We start from the raw sequence: 23,664 nt of genomic DNA, 5'->3' as shown, positions 1-23,664 counted from the left end.
TATATTTTAATGCTTTATGGGCTGAATGCATGCATGAACCTTCCTTTCCTATAATGACAACCCTGCCGATGCACTGTCCAAACACACCTGTGCCAGGAGCTTATGCAGCACTACAGAAAAGCGCTTTGGTTTCCAGAATCAGACATCTGATAGAGGAGCCTGGCCTTACTATTTACTAGTCATTTAGCAAGTGATTTAATCTCTCTAGTTTCAATTTTACGATCTATAAAACAGGGAGAATAGTTCCTATCTATTTGGTTGCTTTGAGAATTCAACTAAGATAAGGTAAACTAACTAAATTAAGATAAGATAAACCAGGATAAGGTAAAGCACTTAACCTAGTGGCTGGCATATGGTAAGTACCCAACAAATCCTGGCCATTTTTAGTATTATTATTGGGTGATTCCTTCAGATACGTGCCAAGAAAGGTCCTGCCATCTAGGTACATAGAAGGATATTACAATGAGCATGGAATTAACAGTTCCACTAAGCCAGAAGCCTGAATCCTAAACAATGGACAATTAATTGTTTATGTTAAAAACAATTAACAATGTTTTTAATCACAGGATTCAAAATTACAACCTGGCCACTAGGGATTAAAAGGTATCTTTAATGGGGAAGATATTTTGGGGCAAGGTCCTCTGTGGAACCCACAAATTGTACCAGAGTCCCCAGCAGCCAGCTATGGGTGTAAGTATTCTTCCTGAGTTTTTTCTTTTTCTTCTGAGTTTGCAGATGCCAGATAAAAATGGATTCCACAATAATGGAAATTTGAGATGAGAAATGGTTACAGAGAATTTGGCCAGGCCTCCTCCTAGGATCGCCCCAGTGCTTCTGGGACATGTTCTGACAACTTGCTGGCCTCTTTCTAAACCTCTGAAAGGGGATGAGGTTCCCACCATTTCCTTTGGAAGAATATTCCACGGTGGAATATGACTCACTGTCAGGGCCCTTGCCTTTGAGAGTCCCTTTCTTCTCTTGACCCACTTTCGTCGTGCTGTGCCCTTTTGAACCAAGTCAAAAGAAGCCTCCCCTGGAGGAGGCTGCTCTGCGAAGACTGACATTTAAAGACCATTACCACCTCTTAAACTCGGCCCTGTTCATTTAGCCAAGCAAAGCATGTTTAATTCTTTTAATCTTCCCTCATAAATCAGTCTCTTCGTTCCCTTAATAATCCTTCTCCTATGCTTTGAACTCCCTCCAGTCTGGCCATCCTAAGCTCTCGTTCCGCTTACACTTGAGAATTGCATGTCAATCACAAAATAGCTGCACAGGAAAAGCAGCTGGGCCTCACTGGGGTTCCGAGCTCTCACCATGTGGCACTGTCTGCTGCCCGAAGGCACTGTGAGCCCAGGGAAGAGCCCTGCCTAGTGGTTGCCTGGTGGCCAACCCTGAAGTCCTCAAAGTAGACTTGAGGCATTTGCTGCCTACTCCATTACGGGTCTTTCAAGTGGATCTGGCCCACCTGGCCGATGCCAAGCAAATTGCACGAGAAGCCACCTCAGATACTTGCACCTCTCCTTTCATTCAGGCTCCTCAGTATGTCCACTTTTCACTTGGCCTCTACCTACGAGGGCAAGGAGGGCCACTGGATAAGCCCGGAAGCGGTCTTACCTGGAAGGTCCCAGCATGGTCTTCTTCCTTGTCACCCTCTCTGTTCTCTTTGAGGGCAATTAATGTGAATCCCCTGAAGTAGGAGGGTGGAGCAGCTGAAAGTGTCACTGTAGAGAGAGAGGAAAGCAGACTATAAGCATAAGAATCAGCTGTCTTCCATCTGTCAAATGGATGGACACGAGTTCTCCATCAGCATCACAGACCCGTGGGTTGCAGGGGCAGTGGACAGCGGAGTTGTGAACTTTCACCCTCTCTACCCAGCTCCCTCTTACATTTCAGAACCTGCTAAATGCCTGAACTGCAATCTCACTTGGGAATTCTTGAAGCAACCAAGGCTGTGGTTAGCTCTCCACCAGTGACCACAATTGGATATAGTCCCTGGTCAGCAACTCCAATCTTGACAGTTATCTAATGTTACACTTCCATTAGATTGCCCCAAGAGAAATCTAGCTGCTCATAGCACAAACTCTTGTAGGATGCTCTTTGTGCAAAGACTGCTGTGTGTTTTCCAAAACACGTTTCTTCCTTCTTGTGGACACTCAGCTAGACCACATTCCCAGCCTCCCTTGCTGTTAGGTCTGCTTGCACTCCCGTTCTGCCAGTGGAAAGCATGGACAGACATGATGCATGCCACTTCCAGCCTGGCCTGTACAAACTTTCTACATGATCCTCTACTCTTCCTCTCCCACCTCTGCCTGCTGAGTGCAGGGGATCCAGCAGAGGACTCTGGTGTCTCAGGAGAAGGACAGTGGAACCACGAGATGGAAGGAACCTGGATTTCTGAATAACCACACAGAGACTCACTCACTGACCAGAAACATCCACATTGTGCTTTGCATGAACTGGAAATAAACTCTTTTTGGGGGAGATTGTTTGTTACAGCAGCTGGAGTTAGGACTCTACATTATACTCTTCCTTCTTACATCTACTCAGAGAACTACGTTCTCATTGAAATCTAGGTCAAGGGCCTACTTAGCAACGAAGGTCACCCCTGCCTTTGGATCCCCAATCTCCTGAGATGGAAACCTTTCACTGAAATTTTTGTACTGTGGGGTACCTGACACTTCACAATGGCCCTGCAGGATCAGATTGAAACTTGGGGTCACAAGTTTCACTTGGGGTCACAGCCTGGCTGGGCTTCTCCTCCTTTCGTGTCCTGCTGCTCTACTTCCTTACTGGCTTCCCCTGGGAACACTTCCTTAATAAGTCACTTGCACCCGAATTCACACCTGAGGGTTTGTGTTATGGGGTAAATTGTGTTCTCCAAAAATTTATGTTGAAGTCCTAACCCCCAGTACCTGGGAATGTGACTTTATTTGGAAATAGGGTCTTTGCAGATGTAATTAGTTAAGATGAGATCATACTGGATTAGGGTGGGCCCTAAATCCAATATGACTGGTGTCCTTAGAAGAACAGACACGGAGACACACAGGGAAGAATGCCAGGTGTCGACAGAGGGAGAAATTGGAGTGATGCATCTACAAGCCAAAGAATGGCAAGGATTGTGGCCAGAGACTAAGAGAGGCATGGAAGAAACTCTCTCTCAGAGCCTCCAGAAGGAACCAACTCTGCTGACACCTTGATTTCAGACTTTCCTTAGCCTCCAGACCTGTGAGAGAATACATTTCTGTTGTATTAAGCCACTGGTTTGTGATAATATATATGGCAGCCCTAGGAAACGAATCAAGTCTGCTTCTGGGGAACCCAACCTAAGACAGACAGTCAAACCCTGCCGCACAGTCACCTCCTTCAGGATAAAGCTCAGACCCACAGACTGAAAGGCCTGCAGACTCTGGCTCTCCAGCTCACCAACCACATTCCCAGTCCCACCACACTACATTTCCGTCCTGGGACTCATTCACTGGTGGTTTCCTGAAAAGCCATATCATTTCACCCTACAGTACTTTTTTCCCACATGCTACTCATATGTCTGGAATGTTCCACCTCCTCCATTCCTGGCAAACTTCTTCAGAAACTAGTTAAATTTTCACCTTTTGTGTGATGTTTCTTCTGACTTCTCCATCCAGACCTGGGAGCTCTTTTTTCTTGGACCTTGTTAAGTCCAAGAAATTAACCCTTTTTCTTAACCCTGTTAAGTCCAAGAAATTAAAAAACTTTTTTGTAAATTAAAATTTAAAATACCTATACAATGGGTATAATAACAGCATTTACCTTAAAGCATTAGTGTGAAGCATAAATGAATTAATGTATGTAAAGTCATTAAAATCATGCTTAGCATGTAGTAGGCACTTAATAAATATTAAGTCATTATTATGAATGATGAGATTATCACATTACATAATATTGTGTGTATAAGTGTTTGTTTACCCATTTGTAAGTCCTTTGAAGGCAATAACCACATCTGAGCTCAGCAGAGTGATTAGCACAGAGTTGATGTGCAATTAAACTTACTGAATCATGGTCATAGACTTCATACTATAAAGATGCCAATTCTTCTCAAGTTGGCTTATAGATTTAGTGCAATCTAAATTAAAACCCCAGTGTTTTTTTGTGATATTGACAAGCTGATTCTAAAATTTATATGAAAATGCCAAGGGCCAAGAATATCCAAGGCAATCTTAAGAAAGAAGTGCAACATTGGAGGGCTTATACTACCAGATATCAAGACTTAATGCAGCTATGGAAATTAAGCCAGTGTACTACAGCAAGGAAAGAAAAATACGCCAATTGAACAGTTTGGGGTCCAGAAAAAGTTCCACAAATATATGGAAAGTTGATTTATGATAAAGGAGCAGTGGGGAAAAGATGGCACTTTCAATAAATGGTGCTAGCACAACTCGATAACCATGTAGAAAAAGGTGAATCTTGGCCTTTACCTCACATCATACATAAAAACATAGATTGTAGAGCTGAATGTGAAAAGTAAAACAATAAAGTTTTTAGAAGGTAGCATAGGATAATATGTGATTGACCTTGCAGTAGGCAAGAGTTTTTAAATAGGACATTAAAAAACCCTGACAATAATGGAGAAGATACATAAATGGAGTGACATCAAAATTGTGTTCATCACAAGACACCATTAAGAAAAAGTGAGCCACAGAGTGGAAGAAGATATTTGCAATCTATATAACCAGTAATTGACTTTTATCCAAAAATATATAAAGAACTCTTTCAGATCAAGAAGAAAAAGATAAACAACCCAATAGAAAAAAATAGGCAAAACACATGAACTGATACTTCACAAAAGAAGGTGCCCAAATGGCCAGTAAATACAGGAAAAGATACTCAACCTCATTAGTCAACAGGGAAATAAGAATTAAACCCACAATAAAATACTACTGCATTTCCACCAGATGGACTAAATTTAAAAGGATTAACAATATCAAGCGTTGTTAACTGGAACTCTCACACACTGTTGATGAACTGAAAAGGAGCAATTTTCACTGGAAAACTTTTGGCAGTATTTACTGAAGCCGAACATATACATACCCTGTGACCCAGCCATGCCACTCCTAAATCAACAGAAATGCACACACATGTGCACCACATGACACCTATCAGAAGGTTCATAGTAACATTATTTGTTAGAGCACCCAACTGGAAACACTCCAATGTTCATCAGCGGTAGAATGGGTATATAAATTGTGGTATATTCACATAACGGAATGCCTTATAGTACTGAAGATGAACAAGTTACTGCTACATACAACAACATGGATAAATCTCACAAACATAATCTTGAGTGGAAGAAGACAGACATAAAAGAATACACGTGTGGGAGAGGGAAGGGAGCACTGATTTGGAGGGGGCACAAGGGATGCTTCTGGAGCACCAGTCATGTCCTATTTCTTTTTGTTTTGTTTTTTATTGTGCTTTTTTTTGTGTGTGAGGAAGATCAGCCCTCAGCTAACATCCATGCCAATCCTCCACTTTTTGCTGAGGAAGACTGGCCCTGGGCTAACATCTGTGCCCATCTTCCTCCACTTTATGTGGGACGTCACCACAGCATGGCCTGACAAGCGGTGGGTCGGTGCTCGCCCAGGATCTGAACCTGGGCTGCCAGCAGCAGAGCGCATGCACTTAACCGCTACGCCACGGAGCCGGCCCCATGTCCTATTTCTTGATCTGGGTGCCAGTTACATGAGTGTATTGAACATGTAATAATTCACTAAGCTGCATGATTTGTGAACTTTTTTGTAAGTTATATTTTGATAAAAATGTTATTAAACAATGTTTCTGCATGCTCAATATTCATCTTTTTGTACATCTGTGCAGTGCACTTAAAAGACTAATCATAAACTCAGTTTCCCAGAATGCTGCATTCCTGTAGGTTCTAGAAAACTAAGATTCTACTCCACCTTATTGAATATAACACACAAGATGGGGGCTCTGGAGGCTGAACTCAGTGTGGGGTTTCAATCCATAATTATGACTGGTGATGATGGTATCACACAGTACAATTTGAAGGAAGAGAGAAGACCCTGTCCCGCCAGAGAACCCTATTATATGACTCTCTCCTGAAAGGAACAAATGTGCAATGTGTTCTGAGTCTCAGTAATGACTGAAGATGACTGCTTGGCAATAAATAATAGAATCTTCTCTCTAATGACTCCTCCCAAGTGCCTCCCAAGAGAGGCCATTAAGAGACCCAAGAAATTCAAGAAAATTGCTTATGAAGGATTAAAAAAAAAAAGTCCATTTGGAGCCTTCCTGTGAGGGCATACAGAGAACTGATTAAGAGCAAAGATTTCAGATTAGAACCCCAGAGCTACCGCTTATTAATTATGTGACCCCTGGCAAGTTACTTAATCTCCCTCTTTCCTCACTTTTAAAAAGAGGTTAATGATATTGACTTTCTCTTAGGAATACGGAGGACTAAATAAACATTTATCACAGTGCTTGGCACATACAAAGGATTCAAGAATCGTAAAGGATGATGGTGGTGGTGGTGGTGGTGTTGATGGTGATGTTGGGATGAATAAGATGATGATGAAAATGATTACAATGACGAAGATCATAATGCTCAGCAGGCTAATTAACCAACAATGAGTTTCAAAGGGCTGGTCCTCGGGAACAGTGATTGAACTTCCAAAGAAAAACTCTAGTAGGTGCCAATGAAGGGCCACCAAGAGAACTGCAATGCATATAATTGTCTTTGGGATGATCCTCACAGGGCCAGGTTACAGGGAGACTCGGGTAAGTTCTTATAATGAACGGAGTCTTCTTGCAGCTCATCAACTCAAGACAGAGTGCCCTGTGAGGACCTCTCAGCCCCTCCCACTCCCACATCATAAAGCCTATCAATACCCCTTTCCTCTTCTTCAACACCTCTCACTCGATTTTAATTAAATATTTATTTGTGGATTATTTGTTAAATGCCAGCCTCCTCTAATAACCTGTAAGCTCCGTGAGAGCAGAGACCAAGTCGGTCTTGGATTGCATTGTATCTTTAGCATCTAGCATACCTCTTAACACATAGGAAAAGCTCAATAAGTACTTGTTGAATGAATGAATGAAAAAGAGTTCTAAGTTGGTGCAGCCACTATGGAAAACAGTATGGAGGTTCTTCAAAAAAATTAAAAATAGAAGCGCCGTACAATCCAGAAATTCCATTTCTGGGTATTTATCTGAAGAAAGTGAAAACACTAACTTGAAAAGAAATCTGCACCCCCATGTTCATTGCAGCATTTTTTATAATAGCCAAGATATGGAAACAATCTAAGTGTCTATTGATGGATGAATGGATTAAGAAAATGTGGTATATATATATACACAACGGAATATTATGCAGCCATAAAAAAGAAGGAAATCTTGCCATTTGCAACATGGATGGACCTTGAGGGCATTATGCTAAGTGAAATAAATCAGACAGAGAAAGACAAATACCATATGATCTCACTTACATGTGGAATCTAAAAAACAAACAAAAAACAAAAAAAATGAGCTCATGGATATAGAGAAAAGATTGGTGCCAGAGGCAGGGGGTGAGGGAGAAGGGAGTCAAAAGGCACAAACTTCCAATTATAAAATAAATAAGTCCTGGGAACATAGTGTACAGCATGGTGTCTATAGTTACTAAGAATATATTTGGAAGTTGCTAAGAGAGTAAATCTTAAAAGTTCTCATCACAAGAAAAAAAAATGTAACTGTGTATGGTGATGGATGTTAACTATATTTACTGTGGTGATCATTTCACAATATATGCAAATAATGAATCATTATGTTGCACACCTGAAACTAATATAATGTTACATGTCAATTGTATCTCAATAAAATTTTTTTTTTTAAAAAGGAAAAGAATTCATTTGTCTTCAATGCATACTTTGCTCACTCCTGCTCTGGTCTTTCTGCCAAAGTTTCCATGGGCTACCATGCATAATATGTCAGTCTGCCTCATCCTTTTGTTTACTGAGCACTCGTCTGCGCCAGCCCAGTGCTATGCCCCTGGAGACACAGAGAAAAAAGACATGGTCTCTGCACTCTAGGAGTCTAACAACTGAGAGGAAAAGACATAGCAGCAGATATTTTCTATAACATCTGATGGGTGTTATGGAGGTACGAACAAAGTCTTCTGGGATCCCAGAGGAGGGAACGTCTGAGTCTACTGGGGGAGTTAGAGGAGGCTTCAAGGAGAAGGCGGCATTTGAGATCCAAGTTGACTGAGAAATAGGAGTCTGTCCAGCGGACAAGAGGAGCAGCAGCATCCCAGGCAAAGGGAAAGGCACGATGGGCCAGTCTTGGCCTTGGAAACCAGAACTAATTCTGTATATCATAAATTGCAAGCTGGGAGGGAGGGTGAGACAAGAGGCTAGGGGAGGAAGGCGAGCAGCGGTCTACCCTCTAGTAGTCAAAAGCCGTCAAAGTCTTGCTAAGAAGGGTGGATACTGCCCTGGGGATGATGAGGAGGCACTGAAGGGTTTGAGTTAGTGAACGTCATATTTAGATTTATGTTTTAGGAAGATCAGACTGGAAATTTTGTGATTATTGGATTACAGCCCTTCCCTAAAATCCAGCTCAGTGGCAACTGAGCCTTGATTGTATGAAGACATGTTTCACACTGGAGCCTGGCCTTAAACTTTCACTCAAGGTTAAGCTCTCCCCATCCTTGGGTTCCTATGCCACATGAAAACTCCACTCCCACCTAATTCCCAAACAGCTTTTTGGGTTCTTCAAATGTTGGTGTGTCAACCATTTAACATAAACTCTGATGAACTGTTACCCAATTCATCTGCTGTGCATATTGCCCTCACTAAATATTATCCACTGCCAAGACTCTCCCCACTCTGCCTCTGAGTTTCAGATTCCCCAGCCCCAACGTCAGTGAGAAGGTCCTGACCCAGGTCTCAGCTCCATCACACGGCCAGCCCCTGCCATCCACATGCTATGTGTTACTGAGATGCCCCAGTCTTCATGCCCCACACATCAACTACAGGAACTTTGGCTACTGCCTTAACTTGTAACATAGGGTTATAAGAACTGCTGGAGCATTACATAAGCCACAGTGGCCCCCTCCCTTCTCTGCACAACTTCCAGAGCTCTGGGGAGCTGCAACTCATATGCCTCACTTAGAAATTGCACAACAATTCAGCCCACCCAGCCAGGATCAGGCAGAAAGAGACTGGTGATGGGCTGATAGCTAGGAAGGCAGGGCTAAACATCTACACATGAGCAAGTGTGTCTGGTGGGGTTGGATTACACTGTTCCCTGGATGATCTTCTTCAGCCAATGCTCCCAGCATTCCCAGGCAGAGAGGAAACATCTCCCATTCCAAATTAAATACCATGCATATTTAAATTTGAAAACTGTTTTTCTATAATGATGTAGCTAACAGACCTGGGTTCAAATTCCCCTCTGTTTACTATGTGTAACCTTGGGCAAGTTACTCAACCCCTCCTTGCTTGTTTCTAATCTCCTGTAAAATGGCAGTAATAGTACTTATACCGCATGTTGTTATTATCACAACTAATGAATTAATATTTGTAATAGTAAGTATATATAAATATTTGTTGAATTAATAAAATATATCTAAAATAAATCAATCTCCTCTATAAAATAGGGGTCATTATCATCTAGTGGATTTATCAGAAGGATTAAAGGAGATAATGTATATGAAGCCTGTTGCAACAGCTCAAGAGAAGTTCATTCTTTCTCTCATATGCTGCCTCATCATGGGACAGCTGGGAGCCAGATGAATGGGTCCTGAGCTGACCAATATGTGGATAGAAACAGGAATGGATGGGAAGGATGCTCCTGCGGAACTGGAGATTTGTCAGCAAAGAGAGTATAGCTGGGAATATGGATGAGGGCAGGAAGCTCTAAGCAACACATGCTGTCTAGGACCCCAACTTCTTCCCCTACTCTGACCACGTGGTCTTTGGGGCTGGCAATAACAGTAAACCTCTGTCTCTTGAAATATAATGTCACTAAAGTGACTGTGATCCAGATCTCCAGATCATACCTGATTTCCCTGGGTATGTGACCCAACCTCGATCAATCAGAATCCTTCCCTGGGATTTTTCAGTTTGGAGTTAAAGGGAAAATTTTAGAACTAAGTGAAGTTAGTTCAGAACTAACTGAAAGGCTTTTCAGTGAAGGTTGTTGGCAGCTATCCTCCCTGTCATTTGGAGAAAGTTTATCTGTAGCAAGAAAAATGAGAACACACAGAAACACAGCCAAGTGAAAAAGGATGGAAGGAGCAAGACAGAGAAGGTGGAAGGGAGGAATGGAAAGGAGAGAGGGAAGGACAGAGAGAGAGAAAGATCCCATTGGAGTCCCTAGATCCACTTATACCTGAAGCCAGACCCATCCTTGGACTTTCCAAATATGAGACTCAATAGTTCTGCTTTTTTGCTTTGTTTGACTTGGTTCCTGTCACTTACAGGGGAAAGAGTCCTGACTAATTTTGAAGCAAAGAGAGAAAATAAATCTGCCTAGACTATACAATTCATTAGCAGGCTAAGGAAACAGTGTTCTTGACTTAACTGAAGTGGCTGACCAGGGGGGTAGCAGTAGATATTTCAATGTCACTGAGATGAAAGCAAATCAGCTGACTTCAAAACTATTTAACTAGATGTCAGCTTTAGGGAAAGACTCAAGGAATGTCACAGGGCTCTGTCCTGAGCCCTGACTTGCTCAACATTCTTATCAAGTTCTTTGATAAAGACTTCTAACGTCTGCTTATCAAAATTGTGTATAATCCAAAATTAGATTATGTGGATAAATCACTCAGTGACAGAATCCAGATTCATGAATGGTTGACAGCTACAGGGATGGACCCAAATATGCTGAACTAAGTCTAATGGGGAATCACGTCAAATCTTATGTTCAAGGACCAGTTACACCAATATACGGTGAGGAGGGCAGCAGGCCTTCTCAGCAGATCACAGGAATTTTGGCTGGGTACAAGCTCAGTGTGATCCCAGAGTACAACACAGCTGCCAAAACAGCAAACACAAGACCTGGCAAGCTTAACACAAACACAGTGTCCAGGACAAGGGAGATAATCATTCCGCCATGTTCTGTCCGGATCAGAGCACATCTGGAGTACAAAGGGAACAAGATACAGCATCCTGTAAAGAATGACTGAAGAAATGGGGCATTTTAGTCAGAAGAGAAGTCATAGTTGCTATTTCTCCACAAACACCTCACGGGCTAACATATGGCCAAGGGGAGACCTAATTTTGCTTGACTCCGAAGGATAGAACCTGGACTGATGAGTGGAGGTTACATGGCACGCAGACGTTGGCAGTAGAGAAGTCCAACTAGGTCAGCCTTAGCTCGGGCTCCACCAGTCTGTGAGTGTTGTCACTTAAAGGAAGCTCACGATTCTTCTCTCCTTACCACTCCACTGCCAAGGCAGGGGAAAGCTGCCATCGTTCTGGGTTTGAGGACATTCCACTGGCCACTGTAAGGATGTCCCACTATAACAGGATAGGGCAGCGATGTGACCAGGGGCTAAAGCATGTGGGGAATGGGAGGCTGGGGTGGGGCTGGGAGAGGAGGTGACGGGAAAGCACACTCATAAAAGGTGACTGACCACCTTTTGTCCACCTTCTCTTTGTGTCTCACTATCTTGCTTTAAAAGGAAAAAGAAAGAATATAGATTCCTGGAATCCAGCCCTTTGTTGGGGTGGGGCCAGCGAAGCTATTTTTTTTTTAAACTTTCCAAGTGATTGTGATGAGTAGCTAGGCTTGGAAACCACACAGCTGAACCCACAAAGTGCTGATTCCAGGGAAAGTCACTTTAATAACTGGCGTCTAGGTTTGATGGATCAACAATGCCCTCTGCCCTGTTCTCTGTATAATCAGAGACAGTGTCTGAGGCTGGCAGCCCCTTCCCTTTGTTCTTTTGCCTGCTGTCATTCTGCTCCTCACCTCTGAACCGCTGGGAGCTCCTTGCTATCTGTTCTCATCTGTTGGTCGAACCTCTCTCTGGCTGAGAGAGAAATGCTTTCCCTTCCTTCCATCTAGCTCTTTAGAGGGAGATCTCACACCAGGCTTCTTGGGGTTTAAGTGATACATTAACTTTTTCAACAAATAATGATTTAGTGCCTGTTATATTTAGTGCCTGAGAATATGGATGAGAGCACCTTCTGTTCTTGGTGCTGGAAACAAAATGGCAAATAAGAAAGATACAATCCTTGCTCTCATAAAGCTTATATTCTAGCTGGAGGAGGCAGATGATAAACAAGATCATTTCAGAGAGTGGTTAAGGGCTATGAAGAAAACCAGCAAAAGTAACAGTAAACATAAATTGGTGGTCAGAGAAGCCTCTTTAAAGACATAACATTTAAGCTGAAACTTAAAAGACAAGAAGTGAGCCATACAAAGACACAGGGATGAGCATTCTAGGCATGGAGAAGAGCACATACAAAGGCCCTGGGGCGGGAACGAGCTTGATGTGTTTGGAAAATTCAAAGGGCAGTGTTGCTGCTATGAGGAGAAGGAGGAGAAAGAAAAGGAGGTGAAGAAGATGAAGAAGGAGGAGGAGGAGAAGGAGAAAAGGAGGAGAGGGAAGAGGAGCAACAGAAGTGCTTCCTGTAGCACCTAGAAACACCCTTCAGTTTTCATGGCCTGCTCTGAGTCTGCCCACCTTGCCACACTCCTATCCCCCACACCCGGTGGTTTGTGCTTGGAACCCTTCCCTGCCCTGCCCCTCTCTCACCCAGTCCATGAGATACCTGAACCACAGCTATAGACAGGATTCAAGTTATTTTCCACGGGTCTCCTGGGCCTTAGCAATCAGTAAATGTGAGTAGACGGGAGGCCCCGTTTAAGTTTCCATGGTAGTTTTGAATATTCCGTGCAAGTTAGAAGCCTCGTCTATGTAGAGCTCACAAAGGGCTTCTGGTCATGTCCTCTAACTCCTTACCCTTCCTATCTCAGCCTCAACTCCAGCTCAGGCAAGACAGGCAAGATATTTTTACAGCTCCCTGTAAAAATGGGAAATTTTGTACCAGGAAGAGCTGGCCAGCCACACAGAAAGCTTTATGTGACACTGTGAGCTCCCTGATGCCATCTGTGCTGCAGCAGAGGTACCTATGATATAATCACACGCAACTGCACACTGTCGGAGAAAAACCAGGGGGAGGAAATAATACTTTGGATAATTGGGGCCACTTGCCACTCCGTTCAATGCATGCACGTGCTTGAGTGTGCACAAGATGAGACCCTCAGTTCCCTCACTCCATCTTACAGTGATATTCCATCTGTGTCACGTCAGTGTTTAAGGACAAGCAAACCCATTGCTTTATCTGGTACTCACTTGAGGAAACACTGGTTTCTTCCAGTGGCGGGGGGGGGAAAAGTAGAAACGCTGGACTTACTGAGAAATGTCGGTTTGTTTCTATTCCCCACTAACAAAACTCTCCGGAGGGGTACACAAATAACGCTAAATTGAATCTAGTATCCACATTATATTTTATATACAATTTCAAGGGATTTTTAAGGAATAATTTTGACTGATGTGATTTTTGCTTTCCATGGTGCCTCCTGAATCTAACTCTCAAGTAATATGGGACTCCACGGTACTCAACCGACTTCTCTCATTTTCATTCCGAATGTCTACCCCAGTGTTTTTTTTCCTCTTTTCTTTAATTTCTTTTTTCTTCTTCTCCTTCGCCTTATTCTTCTCTCTCTCGTTTTCTTCCTTTATCTACTTTTTCCTCCATTCCTTTCTTTCCTTGCAGCTTCCTCCTTTATTGAGGGAGAGGGTGACACAGAACAGGTCACTCTGACATACTGGCCCTTTTTTTCTTTAGTATGAAACCTATCAACACACCACATACACACATGCACACACATACACACACGCACACATACACACACACATCAACACTCCTTCCCCCACTGATCCATTTAGCAGGTCTATCAACCTCACATGCCGTTGAGAAGACCCATCTAGATGATCTGTCACTGAGTGAGAGAACATGAAATATTGTGTTTTTACATGACTATGCATTAAAACATGTGGCAGAGACAGCTAACTGATCCCCCAAATCCATTTTCACTTTCATCCTTTCGAAAAAATAAATCCCTCCCCCAAGTTTTAGCTGGGCACGTGGCTGCCCAGCTAAATGCTACATTTCCCAGGCTCCTTTGCAGCTAGGTGTGGCCACATGACTCAATTCTCACCAGTGGACTGTGTTTGGAAGTGCTGGGCGCAATTTCTGTGTCACATCATTAAAAGGAAGCTGCTTGCCCTCTCCTTCTTTTCCCCCAGGCCTGCTGAGTGGAACCCAGATGTGGTGACAATGAGCTGGCTGTAACCATGCTGATGAGAACAACACCCTAGAATAGTGCTGTCCAATAGAAATAAGCTCAAGCCAGGTGAAATTAATTTTATTTGTTAATAGGTATCAAGTAGTAATAAATGTAAAACAAGTAAAATTAATTTTAACAATATATTTTATTTAACCTAACATACACAATTATCAATTCAACATGTAATCAATATAAAATATTATTAATGAGAAGTTTATTCTTTTTCCATACTAATTATTCAACAATGAGTGTGCATTTTACACTTAAAGCACATCTCAATTTGGCTAGCCACATTTCAGGTACTGTGACTTGTGGCTACGTATTGGACAGACAGTGCTATTAGATGGCAGAGCAACAAGATAGAAGGAACCTGGGTTCCTGATTAACCTTGTGGGGCAAAGCTGCCCATCATCTTGGACTTCCCACTTACCTCTTATTTAAAATACTGTATTTTATAACATGAGCTTAGCCTGTACCCTGACTAATACAACATAGCAAGAGTTTTTTTCCCTTCACAGAAATTGGTATTGACCTACATCTCACATTCTGTACAACAAGCAAATGGAGAATGTAATAGTGAAAAGTTCTTAATATATCAGCCCATGTTTGGGAACATATCAGCAATTGCAGCGTGTTGTTCCAGTTAAGTCAGTCAGCTGTAACGGAACAACAACTTAACTGTGTATGGAGAAGTACTCAAGCTTTAAACGTTGAAAAATTCCAATTTTTGTAGGTTTTGATTTTTTTTGCATTTCTTGAAACTCAAAGCAATAATCTCCACAACCATTAAGCATTTAGATATGTATGTATCCTTTTATTTTTATTATCAATTTGAACTAAATACCTATTAAAAGGGAGTGAAGGTTTAAAAAATTAATCACATAATAAAAAAGAGGAGAATGGAAAACAAAAACACTAATTCCAAAAGATATCTGCATCCCCATGTTCATTGCAACATTATTTACAATAGCCAAGATATGGAAACAACCTAAGTGTCCATTGATGGATGAACGGGTAAAGAAGATGTGGTATATATATACAATGGAATATTATTCAGCCATAAAAAATGGAATCTTGCCATTTGCAAAAAACGTGGATGGACCCTTGAGGGCATTATACTAAGTGAAATAAGTCGGACAGAGAAAGACAAATATCGTGTGATCTCACTTATATGTGGAATCTAAAAAACAAAACAAACAAAACAAAACAACAACAACAAAAACTGATCTCATAGATACAGAGAACAGATTGGTGGTCGCCAGGGGGAGGGGGTAGAGGGGTTGGGTGAAATGAGTGAAGGAGGTCAAAAGGTACAAACTTTCAGTTATAAAATAAATAAATCATGGGGATGTAATGTACAGCATGGTGAATACAGTTAATAATACTGTAATGCATATTTGAAAGTTGCTAAGAGGGTAAATCTTAAAAAGTCTCATCATGAGAAAAAAATTTTCTAACTATGTATGTTGATGGATGTTAACAAGACTTAGTTATTATGCTGTAACCTGAAACTAACATAACATTATATGTCAATTATACCTCAGTTAAAAAAATTTTTTTTTAAAAAAGAGGAGAATGGTGCAAGGAAAGGAGAGGTGAGAGGGGTGGCTTACAATTAATTACAATATCATTGGCAGTACTTAATTTTACAAAAACCCACTAGATAAGAAATAGTTTATTCAAAAGATCCCATCCAGCTAAAATTTCTCAGATTCTACATACGTACTTTTCAAATACATAATTTTACAGGCATGGTTATATAACATCTGCATGTAAAAATAAAACAACAGTCAAATTAGTTTCTTTCTTGCCATCCAATTTGTTTCTGTTTCCCCACAAACAAAGGAATTGGCTAAAGATTGACAAAGTTCTTCATATTTCTAAATTAGTCCTCTGGTTTATAGGGAAATGCAATACTGAAGTCTATAAAAAGAAAATGTAAATAAGGACCCATCACTTTATACTTTGGATCCCAACACATGTCAGTTATTATCTTGATTTGTTGTTGTTTTCCTTCAATGAAGACTCACATCCAGAAGGCTGAGGATAGCTGAGTGAATTCATCTACTCCCAGATCATTTCATCGAGTCACTACAGAAGACTGGTTAAGAGCACAGATGTACAAGACAGACATCCCTGGGTTTGTACCGTGACTCCACTGATGATTAGCTGTGTGACCATGGGCAAGCTACCAAACCCTCTGAGACTTAGTCTTCTCATCGGTAAAATAATCATAATAAACCACCTCAAAGTATTGAAAGGAATAATAAGTGAGATGAGTAGGAAGTACTTAACACAATGTCTCATTCAGTGCTCACTGGCAAGTATTATTCTATTTCCAAAATAATCACCTCATAGCATATTTTTTTTAGCACCTACTGTGTGACAGTCTCTTTTGACATGGATTATTTCTAATTCTTACAGCAACATGGCGGGGGAGGGAGTACTCATTTTATAGTTGGAGAAATGGTGACTCAGAGAAGTGAAGTAGCCTGCCTGAGATCACACAGTGAATATGTGAATGAGCCAGAGCTGAAACAGACCCAGCCAACATCACAGCCTGGGCTCTTTCTACCAGGCTGAGGTGTGATACTCTGGGATACACATTACTTATGGCAGTGTATGCCTCAGAGTGGGACAAAGAAAGAGAAGGCAAAGCAGCTTTGGAGGTCTCCAAACCTCCCGGTTTAGAATAAATCCCCCAATTATACTTGAAGTTGGACAAGCTTTTGAAATCTCGACTGGACATTCTTTTCCCATCAAGTTCCTTGAAATTTCCCTTTAAAGAGCATCTAGGAAAAGCCACTCTCATTAGCCAGGGTCTGGCTCTATTTTCCTAATAAACAGACCTTTGGTTAGACAAAAGAGCCTCTTTTATTTTCAATCAGTTCTTGAACATTTCAGCTGATTATCTTCTATTTGGCTTTAAATTGTGATCTGGGAACGGCTGGTCCTGCAAATTGTCCTCCTATAAGGGAAGTCCCTTGAGGATCCTCAACTTGTTATTTTTAATCACTGTAATCTCCTTTTCAAAGGAGGCCATGGTCAGAAACAGAGCAGGCCTTTCAGAGCTTACTAAAGCATAATTATTGCGGAGGGAGGGGAAGGAGAGGGGAGGGAGAGTAGAAAGAAATGGTGGGAGACAGAAGGAAGTCAATATAGTACTAACAACTTGGAAAGGGCTGAATAATAATCTAAATTGGATCCTGGCTATTGAGAAGAAACCCCATATTTCAATGTTTTTTACTAGTGACCATTTTATTCCAGTCTAGAATAACCAAAGGATATATTATTGGGGTAGGGGGCACAGAGAGCAGAAGCTATTTGGGGATGAAATGAAATACTGAGGACAATGATTTGAGGCAGGAAAACAAGCTATTGATTCCAAGGATTGTGAGCAGCCCTAATGCAAGAAAAAATAAAAAAGCAAATAGAACACCAGAGGAATGTAAACTTCTACAGCCCTAAGTCTATACCCCAAGCAGAATGCATTAGATTTACTTTTAACATAATTATTCTAAGACAGTATAAGCTAACAGAAAATGTCACAAACTAGTCCAGTGCCTTTTTCTTTCTAACCTTGAGTGGTGGAATCAGGTTTGCTAATTGCAGAGTATTGACTCAGAAAGCCTTAGCATGGTTTCTGCAAGATCTTCCTTTCAAGATCTCTTAGCCACCAGAAAGGAGAAAAGATGGTTGCCCACCAACAGCCTGAGTCGGGGTGTCACACTCCAGAGGGCTAGTGTTCAGGCTGGAATAACATGTAGGGTGAAAGCCTAGCACTCCCCTCCCGCCTGGTGCCCGTTCCCACCTACTGGCCACGCACACTCAGGCAGTCATGGAACCTCTCTGTCCGTGTGAATACCAGATGCATCTCTCTCCCAGTCCTGGGCCACCCACTGCCAGCGGCAGCCAAACTGGGAGGATTCATTTGGGAAGAGAGGCCGGTAGGACACTTGGCCTTGGCCGCAGACTAGCCTAAATTACCCCAAAGAAATCCTCCTGGTCTTAAATTAGGTACAGTTTTAGGCAAGGTTCCTAATATGGAGAAATCAATTATCCATTCATTCAATTAATTGATGAAGATCCAGATAACCGCCATTCACTGGTAGGCTGGACTACAGGAGCACTGAGAAAACTCACTTTTAAACACACACGCGCACACACACACACACCCCCAAAACAAAACACATCTGACCAGGCACGTCCCTCCATTATTAAACCACTAAGGGCCTCATATCTAACTCAAACTATCACGTATTGGGGACCTCAGGCACACTCATCTTTGTGAACTCATTTACTCCCTACAACCGCCCAGAGAGGTTGGATGAAGAGCTATTTTCACAGCTGGGAAGTAGGTTCATAGAAATTAAAGCACTTGCACAAAGTCACACAGCTACAAGACGCAAGTCGGTCTGACTCAGAGCCACCTCTTTCCCTGCCACGTGGAGCCGGGGCAGTTTCCCCAGGGAACCCAGGTCCTCCATTTTGGGGAGACTACAGAGGCCAGTGAGGTCACGCCCGCTTCCCTAGGGTCCACCGAGAGGATTGGCTGCTACCCAGCTCGGCCGAGAGGTTGTCGCTGCACGTAGGTTCGCTCGCTCTCGCTCCGGCAGCCCGGCCAACCCGCCGGCTTCCCCCCAGGCTGGGGTGGGTGTTCTCCACCCACCGTCCTTCTCCGCGGAGAACGAGGACCCCGCCGACCCGTGCGCCCTGGTCCGAGGGGCTCCTCGCCAAGAGCTGAGAGCGTCCACGTGCCGAGGGCGCGCGGAAGCCGGCTCTGGGCAGCTCCAGGTGGAGACAGTCCGGAACACGAACCCGGGAAAACGGGAGAAGCGTTCTGAGAAGGTGGCCCCTGATACTGGTCGCCTGCGTGACCCGGGCGCCCGCTGACACTGCCCCAAACTTTCCCCAGTGTTGCTCCCACCGCTTCCTCCCGCGGCGCTCTAGGAACCGAGAACACGGGGGCGGAAGGGCGGCAGCTGTGAGCCCATTTGCCCCACCAGGCGCCCCAAAGACCCGCTCTTCCCTGCTTGGCACCAGAGCTGACTTATGAAGGGGCGGGGGTGAGGTGACGCGCCCTGTCACTCCCCGCCCGCGGGGTCCTAGGTGAGGCCAGGCAGGCTTCCTTCCCTGCCTGATGTCCTGGCTCCCAACTGGGGGACGGCAGCTGCTGCACGGGCGAAAGATGTCTAGGCAGATGACCCGGCTGAGGAGGGAGGCGGTGGGCCGTGGGGATGGAATCAGGGGTCTTGAGGTCTGTGCCGCTCGACCTGCCTGTCCTGCCCAGGAGGCGCTCACCTGCTTGGACATCCCCTCCCTGCGCTCCTGAAAGCCCGCTCTCAGCTGAGGAGCGTAGGCGAGACATCCCTGTGACCAGGAGCCTTGGAGTTGCTGGAGCCAAGGTCCCCCGGCCTCCAGGGAGCAGGCCTCGGGAATTCGGGCTTCCCTTTCCGTCTTCATCGGGTTCCCCTTCCCTCTCTGCGCCTACTCAAAGCTCTTCAGAGGCCCTTTCCGCTGGAAGCCTGTTCTAGAAATCTAGGGTCTTCTCCCCCGCCTGGGACCATCAGAGAATAATTTGGAGTTCTTTCCCGGGACTTTTCCGAAAAGCTTCGGCTCTTCCTCCCCTCCTCCCGGCGCCCCGGGACCAGTTAAGGGAGAAGCCAAAGTCCCTTCTCTTGAAGGATCTGTCCGCGGAAGCTGGAGTGACCGTCCCGCCGGGGACCGGTCTTCGAGAAGCTGGTATCCTCTCCTTCAGGGATGGGAGCGGGGAAAGCTGGAGTCACTGCCTTGCATGGGACGCGACTGGGAGAAGCCTCTACTCCAGAAACGGATCTAGAGAAAGGCAAGTCTCCACTGCTCCCCTGGAGCTGGCCGGGGGGGAAACCAGCTCCCCTCCCAGGCAGGCCAATGTGACGCGTGGCTCCGCCACAGCCCACGCCCGGGAACCGCGCATAGGAGATGGGGGCTGCCTCGCCTGGCAGTGGCCCTCGCGACGGCCCCGGACGCTGGCTGGCGAAACGCGCAGAGCTCGCTGCTAAACGGGCTGAGAGCAGCCAGGACAGAAGGGCCCTTGCCCGGCTGCGCCGGCACCGTGCGCCTGGGAACCGTGCGCCCTCCTCCGGCATCGCGCGGTCGGCGCCCTCCGGGGGCCGCGTCTCGTGCCCCCAACGCCACGCCGGGCCACTTACCGCGGTAGCTGGTTCCCGGCTTGTAGAAGTCGGGGTCGCCCTCCACGCGAAGGCTGAACTCTGTGTAGCCCTCGCGCCGCGTGCCCTGGGCGCGCAGGATGCGGCTGCAGTAGCCCTCTGACTTGGGCACTTTGTCCAGGGTCTCGTCGGAGAAGGCCAGCGCCGCTGCCAGGGGCAGCGCCAGGGCCAGCAGCGCTGGACTCCGGCTCAGCCTCGGGGGCGCCGGGGACAGCCTCATCCTCGCGGGCCCCCAACTTTGTGCCGCTGCCGCCGGCCCTCGCCACACGACTCCTGCCCGAAGGGGTCCCCGCGGAAGCGAGACCTGGCGGAGCCTGGGCGGGGAGCGCGAGCTCGGAGCCGGCGCTGACAACCGGGAGACGGTGCCCGCCTCGGCTTGGCGGCTGCCGAGCTGCGCTGCGCTGAGCTGAGCTGAGCTGAGCGAGGCGAGCAGCGCGAGGAAGGGAGGGCGGCAGCGGAGGAGGAGGAGGGAGGGCTGATTTTGCCCAGATCCCTGAGCGCAGCGCTGTTTTGTTTCCGAGCTGGCGATTAGCGGCCCGGCCGTGTTTATTTTGCGACGCTAGATTCCCAGGGTCTGGCGGGGAAATCATAGGGTACAGGGACACCGCAGGCTGTGTCCCACCACCAAGGAGGCTGCTGCCCCACCCCGCCTGCTACACACTGGCCACTGTGGAGGAAGGTGCTGGAAGGAGGAAAAGACTGAGAACTAACTTTTGCACACCTACTCTGTGCGTAGCAACGTGCTGGGCGGTTTACTTACGGTATCTGCTCTCCTCCACTCTCACTGGAGCACAAAGAGCACGGCATTACTTTCACTCATTATACAGATGAGCAAACTGAGGCCTGGAGCCCAACAGTTAAGGCAGGTCAGCTGCCATGACTAGCCGACTCTGTTGCTCTTCCCACAGCCGCGCTGGAACAGGTCAGACTGGAGGATGAGGAAGGAACAGAATGACTCTTCCGTTGGGCCCAGTGGGCACAGCGCCTTCGACCTGTAATACTTTTGGAGATTCCTGAAAATGTTTTCTTTAAAATCAGAAGGAAAAAACATTCAGGTCCAATAAAATGTTTTACTATATGATATTAATATATTTGTATTTATACCTACACAGTCACGAAATAGAATGTTTACCATTGTTTTATGAAGGAAAGGACCCGCAAAGTCAAAAGTGCATAGGGTCTACGGGAGTCCTCATATAGCTCTGGAAAGGAGTTTGGAAAGGTTCAAAGAAAAGCCTATGTTTTCTTGGCTTGGATTTTGGTTCAGGTTCTCGGTCCTCAGTGACAGATGTTTGGAGAGGAGCTGAGCCTGAGGGCTCCCTGGGCAGAGCCCAAGGCCAGACAGGAGAAGGCTGAGCGCAGGAATCTCTCCCAGTGTTTCTCTGGGGACTGACCCGAAGCAAACCCTAGTCCTGCCATTCACGCATTCTGAGACTTGGGCAAGTTGTTTAACCTCTCCAAGCTTCAGTTTCATGCTCTGGAGGAGCGTCTGTGTGCCTGCCGGCTACACCCTTCCTCTAGGGGGCGGTAGAATTAAATGAAATGACCCGTACAAAACACTTGCCTGGTCTCGAGTCTCCTCCCACCCGGACTCTCAATGGGTGGGTCTGAGCTGGCCCTGGGTACCACAGTAGTGAAGACCAAGCCCACCTTGGGGACACCTTAAGGCCCCTGCCTCCCCTCAGTGTGCATAGCATCTCTTTCAGAAGCTTTGGTTACCCCTCTCCTCCTTCCCCTGGGCCATCAAAACGCCTCAAGAGCCTGCATTTAAAAAGCAATCTTGGCCGGCCTGGTGGCGTAGTGGTTACATCTGTTCACTCCGCTTGGCGGGCTCGGGATCCCCGGCACCGACATACACCACTCATCAAGCCATGCTGTGGTGGCGACCCACACACAAAATAGAGGAAGATTGGTACAGATGTTAGCTCAGGGCAAATCTTCCTCAAACAAAAAGAGGAGGATTGGCAACAGATGTTAGCTCACGGCCAATCTTCCTCACACACACACACAAAAAGCAATCTCCTTTGCTTTCCAGGTCAGGTTTTTCTCTTTGACATCACTAACAGCCCAGAGGAGCCATCTGCATTGGAGGTCTCCATTCCTCCTCGCCCGCCTGCTTACTCCTCAGTCTTTGTGCTGGGATTCCAGCTGCCACTATTAACTGGGCGCCTTCTCTCAGAGGTCAACCAAGAGTGCCCCCTTGCTGAAGCCAATTATGCTCTTTTCTCAGCCCTGACCCTCCTTGACCCTCAGCAGCACCTGATCCAGCTGACCAGCCCTGCTTTACGGAAGGGACACTCAGATTCACCGCCGCTCCTGAGTGAATTACCTCCAGTGTCACTGCAGTGCTCAGAGGTCAAGCTCGACTCCATGGTGCACTGCCCCAGTCATCCAGCAAGCTTGCTTTGAGTGTAGATTTGGGGCCAAGTCCATGCTGAGCAGTGGACACCAGACAGAAAATTCATTCATTCATTCATTCATTCATTCATTCATGTTGAAGGCTTCTCCAGGTGCTCAGCTCAGGGACACAAGACAGACATATTTCTTGCCTTCGTGGATCTTACAGTCTTGTGGGAAAGGCAAATATTAAATACATAGTTACATAAATCTTTTCAAATTATAATTGTGATATATGCTACAAACTAAACTAAGTGGTTCATGAGAATGTACCCGATTTTATCTCAGAGGACAGGAAACTACAGAGATGAATAAAATGTGGCTCCTGTGTTCAGAGAGCTTATTGTACGTCTAATAGCCTAAATATGTGCTCTTGAATGTCTATTCATCTAAATTGACATACAGTAGTCCCCCTTTATCCACGGGGAATATGTTCTCAGACCCCCAGCGGATGCCTAAAGCCACGGATAGTACCAAACCCTATATATACCATGTTTTATCCTCTACATACATACATACCTACGATAAAGTGTAATTTATAAATTAGGCACAGCAAGAGATTAACAATAATAATTAATAATAAAATAGAACAATTATAACAATATACTGTAACAAAAGTTACCATAGATCATAGAAACCTCAGCATACCACTTTTCTTCTTTCCTTATTAAGTCAAGAACTTTCACCTTTTCACTTAAAGGAAGCACTTGAAGGCTCTTCC

General features: G+C 45.0%; 1 protein-coding gene across 1 annotated transcript in view; it reads right to left on the bottom strand.

The window, feature by feature from the left end:
* Positions 1–20,947, bottom strand: part of SPON1 (spondin 1) — a 249,381-nt gene extending 228,434 nt beyond the window's left edge. The window contains exons 1-2 of the mRNA XM_058546026.1: positions 20,529–20,947; positions 1,615–1,721 (exon numbers count right to left, since the gene is read on the bottom strand). Of these exons, the coding sequence (XP_058402009.1) occupies positions 1,615–1,721; positions 20,529–20,766 (345 nt within the window). The 5' untranslated portion in view covers positions 20,767–20,947. The remainder of the gene's footprint in view (positions 1–1,614; positions 1,722–20,528) is intronic.
* Positions 20,948–23,664: the final 2,717 nt, after the last annotated feature.

This window comes from Diceros bicornis, chromosome 7, assembly GCF_020826845.1.
Source record: "Diceros bicornis minor isolate mBicDic1 chromosome 7, mDicBic1.mat.cur, whole genome shotgun sequence".
NCBI classification, from domain to species: domain Eukaryota; kingdom Metazoa; phylum Chordata; class Mammalia; order Perissodactyla; family Rhinocerotidae; genus Diceros; species Diceros bicornis.
This window is presented reverse-complemented; position numbering and strand designations above follow the sequence as displayed.